Genomic DNA, 19,052 nt, shown 5'->3' with positions numbered 1-19,052 from the left:
AATTTTCTTCTGTGACTGCTAGTGAGAACCCAAGCCAGCTCAGCCAATGAGCGCTCCAGTTGCCACTCCTACCCACACTGGGCCTGGGGGTGACGGGAAGTGTTTATTAGGGGTACGTGTGAAGCTGTTCAGAAGTGTCAGAGTCTTTGTAGCTTTGAAAGTCATCTAGGTTATTGGGGCATGCTCTCCTGAGCCCTCTGTTAGTTAAGCTCTCTGAAGAGAAGGTGGCAGACCCGGTTTGCTGATCACCCCAGGGATCAGGAGGTAAGCACCATGGAGGAGCTGGGTTAGAGACGAGAGACTGAACCGTTTCTCTGCCGAAAAAGACAACTGAGGAAAGGCCAGCCATGCTATGCACCCCTCTGAGAACTTGAACCTGGGAAAATGGACATGAGCTCTGAAAGGATGGGTTCATTTATCTTTTACTCACTTTAGCCATGTCCTCTGGTGTCTCTGAGCTGGTGTTCCTTAAGCTTCGGATTCCGTTGGGGTTTATCTGTCAGCCTATTTGTAAGACTGACTTTTATGCCAATAGCAAATACAAGCATTTTTTAAGTTAACAGATATTATGAAGTAAAATGCAAGTTTTTCATTTATAAGACAACATAACTTCAGAGAAAATGATGAGTCAATCTTATATACAATGTGATTAAAATGTGATAGTTATTATATAAGAGGGTTATAGGAAGATTAGTTTCTTATAGACAAGTAGGAAAGCAGGAATCATGCCAAGCTGATTGTAGATATTCAGCAAAGGTAGTGTCCTTCCTTGCTTTCATCAGTAGGACGGGGGCATTTGGATGGCTTTATCATTACAAATATTTTTAATGTATTTCTTATTTTGAAAATGGTCCTGATAATAGTTTTAATTTTCACTCATGAACTCTACTTGTATAAGTAGAGTTTGTCCAGCCCTTACCAGCATATAAGGAAAAACATTATGAGGCCATTAACAGTGATAGTTTAGAATTTATTAACATTGACTCTCCTGATGGGGGTATTCAAGCTTCCCTAAAATCCACAATCAGTTATTTTCAGCTCATAAACATCTTTTCCTGTTCTTTGGCTTATTTCTTCCACTTTATATGTTGCTGCTCTGGAAGTCATTAATTGCTAATAATGTCAAATATCTTTTTTATGTTTATGGGATATTTGAGCAAATTGCTCATTCACATCTTTTGCACACTTTTCAAATAGACTGTTTATTGTTTTCTTAGTGACTCATGGTTCTCCATGTGAAAGCAAAACTTCTATTAGCTATATATATAAATATATATATATATTGCAGGTATCTGCCCAGTTTTTGCCTTGTATAATCACTGTTTAGTGTGTGTGTGTGCATGTGTGTGTGTGTTTCCTACAAAGAAATTAAGAATATGCATGCAATCACATTTGACAAAGTTTTTTTTATTTTTTTATTTTTTTCTGGCTTGTCCTTTTTGTGCCTTGTTTAAGAAACTTCCTTCTACTTCAATGTACTGAGAAAATCTGTGTTTTATTCAACATCATTACTATTCTGTTTAGATAATTAATCCAGCCAGATATATATTTGTGTATGATATAAGAGAAAGGCCAAATATATCATTCCCCGAATATTGTCATTTGTCTGAACACTTTTTATAGTTGTCCATTCTTTCCTTGTGATTTTTAATGCCACTTTGATTATATACCATGCTTTAACTTACATGTGATCCTGTTTCCACTCTCTATTTATTAGTTCATTTTTCTCTATGCCACTGCCATATCGATTTAATTATTATACATTTGTAGTAAGTATTGATACCTAGTAGTAGGGATACTACATCCTAATAAACAATTCAACATGTTTTGCAGGTTTTTGTCTTTATTTTTTTCATTTAGGTTTTAAGATCATTCTGATAATTTCTATGAAAAACCCTTTGAGATTTTGGATGGGAGTTTATAGATTAATTTGACAACATTGCTGTCTTCATTTTATCAAATCTTCCCATTTAAAATATCACACATACACTCACTTAAGTAGGTCTTTTAAATCTCCCAATAAAGTTTTATAAGTTTCCCTTTAAAACTCTTAAACATATGGTATTAGATGTTTTTATGTTTTTATGTAGTTTTGTTGCTATTGGAAATTACTTTTTTATGTGATTTTTTTCTCTCTAGCAGTGGTGCTAGAATAAAGGAATGCATTTCTGCATATTAATCTTATAGTTATAAACTTTTGAATTATTATTTATAATGTTTTGTGTATTATTTTGAGTACTATACATAAACAACTATATTACTACAATGTGATTTTGGCAACAAGATACAAAAATAGGTTGATGGACAGAATAAAGAATCCAGAAATAGACTCACTCATATTTGGACAACTGATTTTTGCAAAGGTAAAAAAAGTCGTTAAAAAGGAACGACGGGTTCAAGCGATTCTCCTGCCTCAGCCTCCTGAGTAGTTGGGATTACAGGCACCCACCACCATGCCCGGCTAATTTTTGTATTTTTAGTAGAGATGGGGTTTTGCCATATTGGCCAGGCTGGTCTCAAACTCCTGACCTCAGGTGATCCGCCTGCTTCAGCCTTCCAAAGTGCTGGGATTACAGGCGTGAGCTACCATGCCCAGCTGATGTATCCTGTTTTCTAAGAATCCCAGAGGTGTTGTATACTTTCTGAAGATGTCTCTCCCAGGAATAGGGATCACCTTGCTTAAGAAGTTCTTACCTATGTCCCGTTCAAATCTCTTTTACTACTGCAAACATTTTGTTTATTTTTCTTTAAAAATATTAATAGCTCACCTTGCTTTATTTTGAATGTAGAATCACTTTTGGTGTTGTAATCTTACATGTTTTGGATTCCTTATAGGTTGATCCCAAAGTCGTCAGATGGAGAGTAAATACAAGGAGATACTCTTGCTAACGGGCCTGGATAACATCACTGATGAGGAACTCGATAGGTTTAAGTTCTTTCTTTCAGACGAGTTTAATATCGCGACAGGCAAACTACATAGTGCAAACAGAATACAAGTAGCTAATTTGATGATTCAAAATGCTGGTGCAGTGTCTGCAGTGATGAAGACCATTCATATTTTTCAGAAGTTGAATTACATGCTTTTGGCAAGACGTCTTCAGGAAGAGAAGGAGAAAGGTAATGTGGTAGTTCTGCACCTGCCTCGTCCCTTTCTCTGCCAAGCCTGGGCCTTTCCTTTCATGGCATCCCTGGGATATGACCCCCAGTGCACGCTGTTGGAATTTGTTTGCTAACTTAGTGCACCTGTCTCTTTGCCCCCTTTTACTGAGAATCACTTGTAGGAAGTGTTTGTTACAAATTTCACACATCCATTCCAGCCTTTGTTTGCATCTCTTGTTCCAGCCTTTAGGGTTACCACTTCCATTTATCATCTTTTCTCCTTGCCCATCTTTGTCTTCCGTTCAATTACAGTGAATATGGATGTAGAATTTCAAAGTTAACTTTTCCCAACTCCATTTCCACAGTATGTAATGCTCTCACATTCTACTGAAGCCTTGAAAATATAAATTATTGCATTGGAAAACTGTAAACCAGGATATTGAGCACCTTTTTTCCTTCACACAGTCTGTTTATCCCTCTCCGTTTCCCAGCTTTCTATCGTCCCAGACTATGCTTCTTTCTTTAGGGGATGATCTCTTCCTCCTTCAGGGAACGAGAATCCTCCTTCAGGGATTTCCTCTCCTCTCTATCTCCAGTGACAGTATAAATTACCCACAACAAAAAGACTTTTTTTACATTATTCAATAAATCACTTGTCATCTCCATCTGAATTATATACATTTAGTTTAAATTCCTGATTTTGTTTACTAAGAACAATTGATATGTCCCGGCTTTATGTCTGAAGAACAAAAAAGAGCTAACAAAGGAGCATATCACACCAGGACTGTCCCAAATGGGTCTCCAAATGCAACAGTTTTAGGATTCAAAATAAAACCGTAACAGCAAAGATTACAACAGCTTTTAATAGCATTTGTGGGTGTACAACACGGGTGACATGGCTTCTCACACATAGTTTATAAGAAGGCTAAATGAAGCCATGTAAGTGATACTATGTACATCCATAATTCTATACAGTTTCTAAGGCACTGTTAGGTAGTTTCTAAGGCACTAAAGAGAAAGGAGTGGTTGTTTTCCCGGGCTTTGTTAAGTTAGAAGGTGTAGTTCTTCAAGATGGCCCTTAGATGGCAGTAACTACCCATATTACTTCCATGTAACCACCTACCCTGTGTTTTTCTTATCTGGGATGAGAAAGGAATCTAGGCATATTGGCAAACATAGGCTGAGATATTTAGAAATATCTTTTATTTTGGCAATAAATCAAGAATTAATTCTTCTCTTTGACCAGGATAGCACAAAATTTGCCCTGCTACAATCTTCTCCCCATTTTGCTGTTCTAATGATTCTGGGATTTTGTTATTCTACTTATCTAAAAAAGATCCAGTTTGGGACTAACTTGGAAACTCAGGAGAGATCATCCAGAGGCTGTCCCAAATGAGAGTCTCCAAATGTAACAGTTGTAGGATTCAAAGTATGCTTTTGGGCCAGGTGCAGTGGCTCACACCTTTAATCCCAGCACTTTGGGAGGCCAAGGCAGGTGGATCACTTGAGGTCAAGAGTTTGAGATCCACCTGGTCAACATGGTGAAACTTTGTCTCTACTACAAATACAAAAATTAACCAGGCATGGTGGCGGGTGTCTGTAATGCCAGCTACTCGGGAGGCTGAGGCACGAGAATCACTTGAACCCGGGAGGCAGAGGTTGCAGTAGGCTGAGATCACGCCTCTGCACTCCTGCCTGGGCAGCAACAGTGAGACCCTGTCTCAAACAACAACAACAACAAAACACAAAGTATGCTTCCTGCACGCTCTACAAGAAGGCAACTGAGTTCCTTCATCGCTCTCAAATTCCATCCGTGGACATACTTAGGCCTCTTTTGAATGCAGGAAATTTTTGTGTGTCCATGCTATTTCTATTATTGTAGGAAAAGTTTTTGTTTTATTTTTTTGAACAGTTACTATCATTCTTGGTTAAGTGATCCTTCTCCGTTGCCATTGCATGTCTGCATGTAGAGTGCTATATGCTCTTCTACTCACAACCTCACCCCATGGAAGGTAGAAGATACCTGGAGAATCTTTAATGAAGACAGAGGCAATAATTAGTAGACAGGAGAAGCTTTTGTATGAAGCAAGATGAGAAAATACAAGGACTCATAAGCATAGAAAAAGGAAGCTAAGAGAAAATGTGATCACGGTCTACAGAAGTCCTGCAAGATTAAAATAAAATGCTGAAAATGATGAATGAGATAATCAGTAACAATGTACACCCGATTATTAAGGCAAATGAGAGATTTATAGTGGGCAGACAAGCTTGTCCACAAATATTGGTACCACTGTGTGTGAGATGAAATATGGCTGATGTGATGTGGTAGAATGGTAGGTTGATTCCCTTGGCCTCCTTGATGCTGTTTTCTCGCCGATGCTGTGAACATAGAAGAGAGACTTTATCTGCATACCTTTCTGAAACCAGTTGCATGGAACTAACTTATCATTGGAAGGTTAGTGTAACTTCTTTCTAGAGCAGAGATCCTGCTACAATATCCCTGTCAGACAGTCAACCACTTTCTGGTCTTTGAAAGGTAATGACAGAGTACCTACTACCTCATAAAACAGTATCATTTCTCTTTTTAGTAAAATCAAAGTGATTGCCTTGCTATTTCAGCCCAGAGTTGTTCAAATTCTATCAGAAATGACATCTAATAATTTCTCAGGCCCTCTTCTGCCTGAGAGTGCCTTAAGTCATCAAACACGACCATCTTGTTACATGGTCTTTTTAAAAATCAGGACTAGGAGTTGGCTTTTCACAATAACATATAACCTGACCATAGACATGGAGGAGCCCAACCAGAGTATACAACTGCATTTTGTAGGCCTTAGTGAGGAGCCAACATGCCACCCATCCATCCATTTCTTCATCCATTCAGTAAATATCTATTGAATTGCTAGTAGGTACAAGGAAAGCTTTTAGGTTCTTATGATAAAACAGGGTGTTAAAAACAAATCCAAATTTTATACAGCTTATACTTTAAAGGGAAAGTAGATATTTTTCTTACAGGCAAATTTATGAGTGTAATTAACTGAGACAAATGCTCTAATGGAAAGGAAGATGATTCTTCAGCAGCATGTGTCAAAGGAGCATTAACATAAGCCAGGAGTCAGAGTTGGTGTTGGTCAAAGTGGGTTCCATAGGGAAGTGACCCTTGCACTAAGCTCTGAAAAATGCATAGGACTTGAAGGTACCTTCAGTCAGAGGGAACACCGTGAAAATCCCTGTGACAGCAGGTGTTGACTTGCTTGAGGACTGAAAGAAGGCCAGTATGGCTGGAGTACAGAGAGTCTTCAGAGGGCAGGATGGGGTCCCCTCAATAGAAGGACAAGGCAAGGCTTTGTAGAACATACTTAGAAATCTGTGGCCAGGTCCGGTGGCTCATGCCTGTAATCCCAGCACTTTGGGAGGCTGAGGTAGGCGGATCACGAGGTGAGGAGTTTAAGACCAGTCTGACCAACATGGTGAAACCCATCTTTACTAAAAACCTACAAAAATTGGTCAGGCATGGCGGCGTGAGCCTGTAATCCCAGCTACTCAGGAGGCTGAGGCAGAAGAATCACTTGAACCTGGGAGGTGGAAGTTTCAGTGAGCCAAGATTGGGCCACTGCACTCCGGCTTGGGTGACAGAGTGAGACTCCACCTCAAAAAAAAAAAAAAAAAAAGAAAAAAAAAAAGAAATCAGCCCTTGTTTCATAGCAACAGTTTATTCATTTTCACTACTACATAAGATTCCATTTCATTGATAATTACATACACATATAAACTCATATACATATACATATAGAGAGAGAGAATTGGTCTATTTTTTATTGTTATTTTAGTCATTTGAGGCCATTGTGAAAAATGCTGCTATGAATATTTATTATAAGCCTTATGTACTTATCTTTGTATGTTTGTATTTGTATGTGTGTTTCTCTTGACTGTACACCTGTGAATGGAATTACTGGATGTTAAGGTAAGTAGATATTGAATTTTAATAAATAGTGTCCCAAACCATTTTCCAAAGTGTTATACCAAGTTAAGACTAAGACTTCATAGTTTCTTTTGTTTCTTGTCTTTTTTTTTTTTTTTGAGACAGAGAGGGTCTCAATGTGTCATGCAAGCTGGAGTGCAGTGGTGTGATCACGACTCACTGTAGCTTTGAACTCCTGGGCTTAAATTATCCTCCTGCCTCACCCTCCCAAGTAGCTGAGACTAAAAACATGTGACATTGCACCTGGCTAATTTTGAAAATATTTTTTATAAAGATAGGGTCTCCCTATGTTGACTAAGCTGGCCTCAAACTCCTGGCCTCGGGCGATCCTCCAGCCTTGGCCTCCCAAAGTGCTGGGATTACAGGTGTCTGTGCCAGGTCCAGTTTCTTTCACTTTAAAATAAGATTTTTTTTTTTTTTTTTTCTTGAGAAAAATTAACTGCTCTTAAAGATACCTTAATATGGTTTTAGTATTTATTTCTGGTGACATTTGAAAATGTGCATTGCTCATATGTTTATATGCTTATTGTCCATGTCTTTCATTTTTTAATCAGTTGATAAGAAATACAAATTGGTAACAAAACCAAAGCCACTAAGTCAAGCTGAAATGAGTCCTGCTGCATCTGCAGCCATCAGAAATGATGTCACAAAGCAACGTGCTGCACCAAAAGTCTCTCCTCATGTTAAGGTAGGATGAGGAGAGTGGAGTGGTCTTTGTCCTTGTAAGAGCATCACTGTCATTGTTATTTCCCACATTGTTCTCTGTTCTTTGTCTCACAGCATGCAAATAAAGGAATTAAGGCCACAGTGTGAAAAGCACTCTGAGTCACAAAAACAAGAACTACGTCTGATTAATCAGATTAAACACCTGTTGAGCTTCTAATCTCTGTCAGGGCCTGGACACATTAACACTCCGTTACGGTTTGGATTCTATAAGAAGAAAACTTTGAGATAGACAGTTGTTTACAGGAAGTCTATTTTAGAACACTTTCAGAATTAATATCTGTGAGGAAGTGAAAGGAGTAGAAGAGGAAGAATGTCAAGTCCAATGTAGTTGCAATAGAGGCCTTGGCCTACCCCACAGGGAGCTCAGGAGCTGAGAATGCCTTTCAGGGCTCCCAAGATTTGTGGGGGAGCCTGTGGTTTGCACAGGCCCAGGCTCCGGGTCACATCAGAGATCCAATGCAGAGACTCTTACACTCGACCTGGCATGCCTCTGTTCGTTTTCCCCTGTATTTTCCCTTAGTTCTTGACAGCAAATTGCTTTTTAAAAGTAATGTAAAAAAGCCCTTAATACACCTGCATGGACAAGGTGAGGTGGCCCCGTTTAGCTGAGAGAGTAGTGCCTGGAGAGTCTCATTGATGAGAATGATTACTTTAGTCCTGAGGAAGTGGCAGGCAATATCGGAAAGGCCCAACACAGAATCCACCACACATGCAATTTCATTTCCTGTGAAGCAGGTGTTACACCATTTTATAACTGTGTGAGCTCTAGAAACTGATGACACATACTTCATTCTCTTTGTCTAGAGGAGCCATTTCCTCTGGGTTTGGCCCAGAAACTTCTGGATTTTCAGAAAACAAGGTTCAAGTATAAATGGTGTGATTCCATCACCAGTAATGAAAATATGCATTATTCAGTCTGGAAGACTCAACTAAAGATACATGGACCAAAGAGAAGGACTTTTGTAGTGGAACTCAGTGGAGCTGACCTTTCCCTGCATTGATCCAAATGCAATCAGTTATACTGCCCATCAGGGCCCCTTACTGGCCCAAGCTCCACTGGCCCAAGCTTCAGGTCACATCAGAGACAGCCTTCAGAGACTCCTACACTTGACTTTTTATGCCTCTGTTTGTTTTTCCCTGTGTTTCCATTTGGTTCTAGATGGCAAGTTGCTTTTAAAAAGTAGTATTTTCTCCCAAAACAAACCAAAAAAGGTATCTTATCTCTGTTAATTCAGAAAAATAAAAAACACAGAGAAGCGAATAAAATTACCTATAATTGTATCATCTAGGAAAAAAATATATTGATGTTGGTAAATATCTCTGTATTGTGTTTGTGTGTGTGCTTTAACTACTTATTTATCCAAAAAGAAAGAGATTTTTTATCTGTTTAGGACCTTTCCCTGTATTGAGTCAGTTATAACAGTTTATCATATTATTTCTCTAAAGCATTTTTAATATTTGCATAGTAATCTATTTCTGACTATACCATATTTTGTTTAACTAAATCTACTTTTTAGATATTTAAATTATTTCTTTTTTTATAATTTCAAATAATAAGATGCATTTTTGAAATGTAAACCTTAGTGCATAATTCATTATTTAAGGGTAAATCCATTAATGTAGTATGAATTCTCCTTTTAAATTTCTCCTTTAACTCACTTGTAAGATCTCTGACCTAGGTCTCCCCCTTAACTCACATTAAACATAATCTACATTTTGTTACGTACAACACCTCCCTAGGAATTTGGGGAGCCCTGTGCAGGTCACTGAGCTCCCTCACTTTTATACCAGAGTAAAAAGAATGTTTAGGACAGTATTGGATAGAGAAATAAGGATATATTATGCCCGAATGGAATCATAGAAGATGGAATCAGATTTATCAGATTTACCCCGAGGCTTAGAAATATTTCAGAAATCTGATGAAGTCTTTTTATATAGCGCATGGCAAAGCAAGGATTTAGTTTCAGGGATCCTACCTCCAAAACATGTTACACCGTCTTATCTGAATACAGGAGCTGAAATCTTCCTTCTGCACTCTCTGTTCCATCTAGATCATTCTAGGCCTCAAGTCTCTTCTTATCCCTTCTGTGTCTCTTCCCTTGATTCCACCTGTCTTCTGTGGCTTCCTGAGGCTTAGCACTGTGGGTGAAGGAAGTTCCTTTCAATAGTACCTTTTTGACTCACAGCTGATATCTTTCTTCTCTTGTCTTCAGCCTGAGCAGAAACAGAGGGTGGCCCAGCAGGAATCTATCAGAGAAGGGTTTCAGAAAGACTGTTTGCCAGTTATGGTACTGAAAGCAACAAAGCCCTTCACGTTTGAGACCCAAGAAGGCAAGCAAGAGATGTTTCATGCTACAGTGGCTACAGAGAAGGAATTCTTCTTTGTAAAAGTTTTTAATACACTGCTGAAAGATAAATTCATTCCAAAGAGAATGATTATAATATCAAGATATTATCAGCACAGTGGTTTCTTAGAGGTAAATAGCACCTCATGTGTGTTAGATGCTAAATCTGACCAAAAGGTTAATGTCCCGCTGAACATTATCAGAAAAGCTGGTGAAACCCCAAAGATCAACACGCTTCAAACTCAGCCCCTTGGAACAATTGTGAATGGGTTGTTTGTAGTCCAGAAGGTAAGTTTTCATATCTAATTTCATATTGATTAGTAAGAATAACGTATTTTCCATCTGATCTTAAAGAGACTTTAGAAATGGTTTTAATGTCTTTCTATATAGACAAACTAAAAAAATACAAAGTTCTAAAGAACTGCAGAGTTAACATGCCAAAATTCATACAAAAACTCAAAAATTGTTTTTATTGTCAAAAATGTCACAATCCTGTTTCAACTTATTCTTATCCCAGTAGCCTCTGAAAAAGGAATTAGTTCATTCACATAATTTTTATTTCTGCGTTATTTTTGTGCGTTGTCCGTATTATCTTTATTTTAAGTGACTATTGTTGTGAATGCAAAATAAGTGTAGTTGAATAATCAACCAGATTAATTGACCTGAAAAACCAATATGCAAGGCAGGATTAAAGAACTGTGATTAAATGAAGAAAACAGAAGAAAGAGTTAGCTTGAGGAGACTTATTTATTTATTTATTTTTAATTAGAAGTAAACTTTAATGTCGAAAATGCAAACTTGGGGAAGACAGAAAAGATCACGTACAAGGCTGTCACTTCACACTTGGAAGGTTGCACAGCGCTCCTCACTTCCCAGACGGTGGGGCGGCCGGGCAGAGGCCCTCCTCACTTCCCAGACAGTGGGGCGGCCGGGCAGAGGCCCTCCTCACTTCCCAGATGGTGGGGTGGCCGGACAGAGGTGCTCCTTGAGGAGAGTTAATAGAAGTGAGAAATAATAAAGTATTATGACTCTGAGCCTCAGGGAACTAGCCTTGTGGAATGACTTTTTCTGGTCTAGGGCAGGACCTGAAGAACCATAGAGAGGGAACCTGCATTCAGAGCCTCAGAACAACCTCTGCTGCCCTGGGTTAGTTTTAGAAGGAATTGATAGGAAGACTCTCCAGTCCTCCTGGAAAACTCAAGTGTAAAATGACCTTGGATAGGAAGGTCATGTTCTTTATCCCAGTTTTCAGCTTTTAATCTGGCCACTAACATATATTGATTTAGTCCATAAAATTAAAGCTAAAATACGATCAATCTCCTAAATAACTGACCAACCTCCTGTTTCCTTTTGATCTAGACTTGACTGTGAATTATTTCTTGTCTTTGATTACTTACTAGACTCTCGGCTGGGTCTTGCATCATTACCTCATGTCTCTCCTGGACTTGTTGTTTTAAATAGCTGTCTTCAGGCTGGGCACGGCTGTTCATGCCTGTAATCCTAGCACTTTGGGAGGCCAAGGCGGGTGGATCACTAAAGTTGAAGAGTTCCAGATCATCCTAGCCAACGTGGCAAAACCTGTCTCTAGTAAAAATACAAAAATTAGCCGGGTGTATTGGTAGGGGCCTATAATCCCAGCTACTCTGGAGGCTGAGGCAAGAGAATCGCTTGAACCCAGTGGGGTGGAGGTTGCAGTGAGCCAAGATTGCACCATCGCACTCCAGCCTGGGTGAAGGAGCGAAACTCTGTTTCAAAAAATAAAAAAATAAAAAAAATAGCTCTCTTCCAACCCCAGGGTCTTCTTTTTTCCCCTGACTAATCTGGCTACTGGCCCTGGAGAAGCTCCATCCTCTCTATCCAGCAGTTGTTGCTTCTATGGGCCACCCTGGCCTCCTCCTAAAGGAAGGGAGTTTGGGACTGGAAAGATGGGCATAGGAGACAGCATATTCTAAGTAAGACACGTCTGCCTCCTCTGTGTGAACTTGCTAACATCTATTAGATATATACCTGCTAGTTTCAAAGCAGAAACTTTTTCTTCAAGTTGACCCTTGAACAAGGGATTAGGGCTGCTGACCCCGAGCAGTCAAAAATCTGCATATAATTTTTGACTCCCCAAAAACTTAACTACTTAATAGACTACTCTTGACCAGAAGCCTTACAGACAGCATAGAGGCACTTAACACATTTTTATGTTATACATATTATACACTATATTCTTAAAAAGTGAGCTGGAGAAAAATGTCATTAAGAAAATTATAAAAAAAAATATACTGACTATTCATTAAGTGGAAGTAGATCATCATAAAGTTCTTCATCGCTGTCTTCATGTTAAGTAAACTGAGGAGGAAGGAGGAAGAGGAGGGTTGGTCTTGCCGTCTTGGGGTGGCAGAGACAGAGGAAAATTCCCATATAAATGGACCTGCACAGGTAAAATCTGTGTTGTTCAAGAATTAACTGTATTTCTTTTTAGAGCCTTCTTCTGGCATGTCTGATGTGTGACTGATGTGGTATTCCTTAATCAGATTATCAGAGGCTGGGTGTTGATTTTCTTTCACAGGTAACAGAAAAGAAGAAAAATGTATTATTTGACCTAAGTGACAAGACTGGGGAAATGGAAGTATTGGTGGTTAGAAACGAGGACACAGTGAAATGTAAGGAAGGAGATAAGGTTCGACTTACATTCTTCACACTGTCAAAAAGTGGAGAAAAACTACAGCTGACATCTGGAGTTCATAGCATCATAAAGGTGGGAACTGCATGGAGCAAAGTCAGCTCTCCAAGGGGGTGATATTTTTTGCTTTCTGTCAGAAAGCTGGACTGGAGCCATTGAACAGGATATGGAATGAAAGACATTGATATTTAGTACACGTCCATCTCCCAGAACTGAGGAACCTCCCTCTTAGGAAACACGTATTCTAGATACACAGTTAAGAGAACATGGGCTTTTCAAGGCAGAGGTGCATACTGTTATGCACACAGAGCCCAAGAAAGAGCTCCTCAGTAACACTACAAGTCTAAAGCAGAAACCTTGCCCAGAGTTGGAAAAGTCATTCTGAGTAATGTCTTTGAAAGTAGACAGACAATAGACACTTTGAGGACACATTTCCCTAGCCAGTCCCACCACGCCTGCACCTACCATAGTTCAGGGCACTTGAGTCCATGTAAACCCCTACTCTTGACCTTCCACCACACCCTCCTACCCATCTCCTGCCACTACTTGGTGCTCTTCCCCAAGTCTCAGGTGTCAGTTGCACTGCCTGCTGTCTCTGTAGGAGTGGAGGCCAAGACTTGAGAAATATGCATATATGACCTTGCTAAGTTGGAGTGTATTTCTCAGGTCAGATAATCACTTTGGGAGTATGATCCAAGATAGACCAATGTATTAGAAGGGTGGGAACAAAATAATTTTATCAGAAGATGACATACACTTTAGAAGGCCATAGTGACTGCAAACAGAGGAGGGGCCACTCACTGACCGCATCTCAGACTGCATTTTTTTTTTCTCCATCCAGGTTATTAAGGCCAGTAAAAAAACATAGAGAAATAAAAAGGACCAATTCAAGCCAACTGGTCTAAGCAGCATTTAATTGAAGAATACGTGATACATCCTCTTCAATCAGATTGTAAGTTACCTGGGAGCAGCAGTTCACAGGCTCCTCTCTCCACCAAATTAGGATAGGATAATTGCTGGATAAACAAATTCAGAATATCAACAGATGATCACAATAAACATCTGTTTCTCATTCATTACAGTCCCACTATCTCATTTAGTTTGTCAATCCCTTGTCTCAAGCAAAAATACTTTATCAATGTATTATATGTTTATACAAATTTAAACGTAAACTACATGACAACAATTGCACAAAATACAAGAGGGAAGAATTAGGAGTATACTGTTAGAAGATCCTGTACAACATGTGAAGCAGCACAGTATTATTTGAAAGTAGATACTGCATAATTAAAAATGTATATTTTGTCCCATAGGGCAATGATTTAGAAATATTTTAAAAGGTATATAAATAATAAGACAATTTGTGTTGTTGGAGAAAGAATAAGCATAAAGCCCAATGGAAAACTAGAAAGCCAAAACTAGGCTTGTAAATTTACAGTCTATTGATTTTCTACAAAAGTACAAACACAGTTCAATGGAGAAAAGACTAAAAAAAAGTACAAGAACAATTAGATACCTGTACTTAAAAAAACAAATCTGAGCCATTCCTCACTCTTTATACAAAAATAAAGTCCAAACGGATCATTGGCTTTTCATAAACATCTAAAACCATAAAACTTCTAGAAGAAAACATGGGAGAAAATCTGTGTGATCTTGGTCTAGGCAAAGATTAAAGATTTTTTAGATATCACAACAGAAGCACAATCTATATAACATAAATGCTTAATAATTTGAACTTCATCAAAATGAAGAACTTCTGTTCTTCAAAAGGTACCATTAAGAGCATTGAAAGGCAAACAGTAGATTGTGGCTTAATATTTGTTAGTCACATAGTTGCTGAAGACCCTGTATCCAGGCCAGGCACAGTGGCTCACGCCTGTAATCCCAACACTTTGGGAGGCCGAGGTGTGTGGATCACCCGAGGTCAGGAGTTTGAGACCAGCCTGGCCAACATGGTGAAACCCCATCTCTACTAAAATCAAAAAAAAAATAGCCAGGCGTGGTGATGGGCGTGTGTAATCCCAGCTACTCGGGAGGCTGAGGCAGGAGAATCACTTGAACCCGGGAGGCAGAGGTTGCAGTGAGCTGAGATCACACCATTGGACTCCAGCCTGGGTGACAGAGTAAGACTCTGTCTCGAAAAACCAAAAGATCCTCTATCCAGAATTTATAAGGAACACTCAAAATTCAATAATTGCAGAACAACCAGTTAAATGTTTAAAATGGGCAAAAAGATGATATGTGGGTGTCAAATAAGCACATAAAAATACACTCAACATAATTCATCTTTAAGGAAATGGAAACTAAAACTACAGTGAGATACCATTATACATTTATTAGAACAGCTAAAATTAAAATAGATTACCCATACCAAATGCTGACAAAGATTTGGAAAAACTGAAACTGTCGTGCACTGCTGTTGGAAATGTCAAATGGTATAACCTTTATGCAAAAGAGTTTGTCCATTTTAAAAAACTTAATATGCATCCACAATGCTAAGGTCTGAGGAGGATACAGAGCCATTGAAACTCTTACGTATTGCTGGTGGGAATGAAAAGTCTTACAGTCACTTTAGAAAAGAGTTTGGACATTTCTTATAAACATACGCTTACCACATGACACAGCAAGCTTGCTCTAAGTTTTTTTATCCACTTGAAATAATTGTGTATGTTCACACAAAAATCTACATGTAAATATTCATGAAAGTTTATTTGTAATTATGCAAAAATGTAAAAAACTCAATTATCCCTCACCTGAAAATTGAATAAGCAAACTTTTGTAGATCCACATAATTGACTTGTACTCAGCAATAAAAAGGAGTAACTACTGACACACACATCTACATGGAGAGATCTTTACTCTAAGTGAAAGAAGCCAGACTCAAAAGTCTACATTTTTGATTTCATTTTATGACATTCTGTAAAGGGCAAAAGTATAGTAAAGACTAGATCAGTAGTTTCTAGGAGCTTGGAGTTGAGAGGAAGGCTGGCAACAAAGCAGCAGGAAGGAAATTTTTGTCATGATGAAACTATTCTCTATCTTTTGTGGTAGTTTCATGACTACATACATTTGTAAAAATTCACAGAAATTTCCATTAATAAGAGTAAGTATGATTGTAGATTATGCCATGATAAACATGGAAAACATGCATCAAATTGGAAGATAGAATTATGGATGTTTTTGATATTCTGTTGATTTTTTTTTATTTCTCTGGAATAAATACCTATTGCTTTTAAAATAAATAAGAAAGATGACACTTTTTAAAGAGACCCACAGAAATCAGGGACTTTAAAACAATGAATATTCCTTATCCGTTAGGTTAATAATGTCCAGGATTTGTGAATGTGATGATATGATTAAGGAAAATGTCCTCAGAAGTGTTAATTGAAATATTAGTTTGGCAACATCATTAGTAATTATGTTCATATTATTTGACCCAGTAATTCCACATACAGGTATTTAACCTAAAATGTCGGCTTTAGCGCTATTGCATACCTTAAAACCACTTGGTACAAACTGGTCTGTAAAATGTTTATGAGGACAGATTAGCATCTCTATGAGTTGTTCTGTCCTCTCTGGTCTACACACTACAGATCTAGGGGAAGCTTCAGCTTCTCATCTACTTGATTTGAGTCCCATGGAGAAGCTCTGATATGTGGTAAGGTGGAAAAATATGACACAGCGTGGTCAAGGCATCAGAGGATGAAGCTATTTAAGTGAAAACAAAATTGAAGAGGCAAATTATTTTGGGCAGAGGGTAGGGTAATGTTTTTCTTAATTCATTTAAACATAAATTGTCCTTAGAATGTACAGTTCGAAGGGGAATCAGCATGATGTTAAGGAAAGTAAGCAAAGGCCAGGATGTAGTAGCCCTCCTAAATGACACTAACTCCAAATCACCATCATCCACATACTCAAGAATAGGCAATTACAGAAAGCTTACATCAAGTGATATGCATATGAAATATTAGACTAGCTGAGAATACAAACATCACCTGTGTATAAAGCTGTCCTTTTCTTAGTGTTCATTAAGTCAAATTTGAATTTAGAGGCAGTTTTAGCAGTCTATGACATCTTAGGATGATGTCTGTTCCTTACTAGCTGAGTGATACTGTGATTTTGACCACTTCACTCAATCTCTCTGAACTTCAGTATTCTCACTGTAGGTGAGAAAACTGGCTTCTCTAGCATCTGAAGTTTCTTCAGAATATGGTTTCCCAAAATGAGTAAGATAATCTTAAACACATATACACACACATATACATACACAGATAAATGTGTGTGTGTGTGTGTGTGTGTATACATATTAGAATAGCATTGGGCAAAAAAATATAAAAATGACTAATTGGCATCTAAGCCTACTATAATGAAAGACACATAAGCAGAAAGGTAGTGTAAAACAGTATATTTTTATTATTTCACTCTTTGATGCAGACCACAATGGTAAACTTTAATGCCTCTTTTCCTTATTGGGCATTGATAGCTTTGGACCTTCACAGTAGTGAGAGAGCCAGATGGGAAGGGGTCCCCAGAGAAACTCCAGCCTGCACACTGGGTGGAGTGTGCAATGGGATGGAGCTACATAAGTTTGCGCCATTTGCAATGGAGAGGAGGCTGGCCCCTCCTCTTCCTGGATGGAACCTGGAATTCAATCTGTGAGGCGGGAGGTGCACTAGCAGGGACTCTGGCTTTGTGGACCATCCCTGTTTCCCTCCTTTCCTTTTCACCCAAAAAACCCTGCCCTCCTCATGCTTCAAGTTGTCTGTAAGCCTAATTTTTCATGGCCATGTGATAAGGACCCTGTCTTTAGCTAAACTAAGGAAAAGTCCCACATTTTTGGTGCCCAAAGTGGGGCTTGAGAATTGGTTAGTGAGATGCAGACCAAGGAAACTTTTTCCCTCTCCTTTCTGAGCCTTTCATCCTCAGACTTCTGAGGATAGGGGAAATCATGCCCCCACCCTCGTTGCTTCCAGGGGTCGGAACAGTTGATCTCAGTTTCCATGGCCTTTTACTTCCTTTTTACAGATGAACGAGTGAGCAGTGGCTCCTCACCACCCTCCCCTCCCTGCTGAGGCTGGCACACTGAGCCCAAGGCGCTCCAGGTGGCTGGCTGTGTTTTTGTTTTTGTTGTTGTTGTTGAGACGGAGTCTCGCTCTGTCGCCCAGGCTGGAGTGCAGTGGCCGGATCTCAGCTCACTGCAAGCTCCGCCTCCTGGGTTTATGCCATTCTCCTACCTCATCCTCCCATCTGGCTGTGTTTTCTGCCATGGCCCCATGGAGTCTCTCCCTCCCCAGGTCAAGGAGGCCAGCTTCATCTCACACTCCATTTTTTTTTTTTTTTTTTTTTTTTTTTGAGACAGAATTTTGCTCTGTCACCTAGGCTGGAGTGCAGTGGCATGATTTCGGCTCACTGCAACCTTCACCTCCCGGGTTCAAGCAATTCTCCTGCCTTAGCCTCCCAAGTAGCTGGGACTACAGGCATGTGCCACCACACCTGGCTAATTTTTGTATGTTTAGTAGAGATAGAGTTTCACCATGTTGGCCAGGCTGGTCTTGAACTTCTGACCTCAAGTGATCCACCGGCCTTGGCCTCTCAAAATGCTGGGTCTACAGGCATGAGCCACTGTGCCCAGCCTAAGAATGTCACTTTCTAACAGGTCCAAGAACTCCAAGTTTATCTTGGGACCTTAAGAGAATCACTCACCTCACAGGCATTTGAGGATACAAACCTATAACTGGGCTTGGCTTTAAAAGGTCTTATCTGAGACTCCTTGTGAAACAGAGTTCCATCAAATCCAATCCAAAAGGCCTATGTAGAAATAATTATTCTTCTTGCACTTTATGCAAATAATCAGACCAAGTGTAAGACTACAATCTATTTTGCAAACAACTCAGTCCTATCATGATTTATGTTTTTTATTGTTGTTGTTTTTTGTTTTTGTTTTTGTTTTCCAAAAATGAGAATGGAGAGAGAGAAATTGTGTTTCAAAACTTATCATACATTTGCCATTAAATTCTAAACTCATTAGTTGTTTTTAAGTTTTTACCTACATTTTAGGTGAACCTTGCTTGTTCCTGTGAACCAACCAGCAAGCTCCAGCTACAGCTCCGAAAGTACAAAAGGTATGGGTAATGTTAAAATCTCGATCAGCATCCTAGTTCTGAGCAACAATCCTGCAAAATCCTGCCAGGTGATGGGAATAAATAGGATGCCCATCATGTGAAAGTTTCCT

At 39.0% G+C, this 19,052-nt stretch overlaps 1 protein-coding gene and 1 long non-coding RNA gene across 4 annotated transcripts; one reads left to right on the top strand and one right to left on the bottom strand.

Annotated features, from left to right (window-relative positions):
- Positions 1–13,899, top strand: AIM2 (absent in melanoma 2). Of its 2 annotated transcripts, XM_023214177.3 has the most exons (6): positions 1–264; positions 2,836–3,117; positions 7,633–7,766; positions 10,018–10,437; positions 12,707–12,895; positions 13,662–13,899. In XM_023214177.3, exons 2-6 carry the CDS (start codon positions 2,856–2,858, stop codon positions 13,686–13,688), a joined length of 1,032 nt encoding a protein of 343 aa, XP_023069945.1. In that variant the 5' UTR covers positions 1–264; positions 2,836–2,855; the 3' UTR covers positions 13,689–13,899. The 2 variants fall into 2 exon arrangements, with proteins under 2 accessions (XP_023069945.1, XP_023069947.1); XM_023214179.3 differs by lacking the exons at positions 1–264; positions 2,836–3,117 and adding an exon at positions 4,730–5,554.
- Positions 7,485–14,794, bottom strand: LOC116418938. 2 transcript variants are annotated; one of them, XR_004229151.1, is made up of 3 exons: positions 12,425–14,794; positions 11,577–11,733; positions 7,485–11,133 (listed from the first exon to the last, which is right to left on the bottom strand). It is a non-coding gene; the product is annotated as an uncharacterized LOC116418938 (long non-coding RNA). The 2 variants fall into 2 exon arrangements; XR_004229150.1 differs by lacking the exon at positions 12,425–14,794 and having other exon boundaries at positions 11,577–11,838.
- Between the last annotated feature and the right edge of the window lie 4,258 nt (positions 14,795–19,052).

Source organism: Piliocolobus tephrosceles, chromosome 1 (genome assembly GCF_002776525.5).
Source record: "Piliocolobus tephrosceles isolate RC106 chromosome 1, ASM277652v3, whole genome shotgun sequence".
NCBI classification, from domain to species: Eukaryota; Metazoa; Chordata; class Mammalia; order Primates; family Cercopithecidae; genus Piliocolobus; species Piliocolobus tephrosceles.
Note: the sequence above shows the minus strand (reverse complement) of the source record. Positions and strands in the feature narration are given on the sequence as shown.

Excerpts from the sequence above, each read along its gene's own strand:
- AIM2 (XM_023214177.3), top strand. The coding sequence starts at position 2,856 with ATGGAGAGTAAATACAAGGAGATACTCTTGCTAACGGGCCTGGATAAC. Across the intron at positions 10,438-12,706 it reads GGTTGTTTGTAGTCCAGAAG|GTAACAGAAAAGAAGAAAAA; the intron begins GTAAGTTTTCAT and ends TTTCTTTCACAG. Across the intron at positions 12,896-13,661 it reads GAGTTCATAGCATCATAAAG|GTTATTAAGGCCAGTAAAAA; the intron begins GTGGGAACTGCA and ends TTCTCCATCCAG.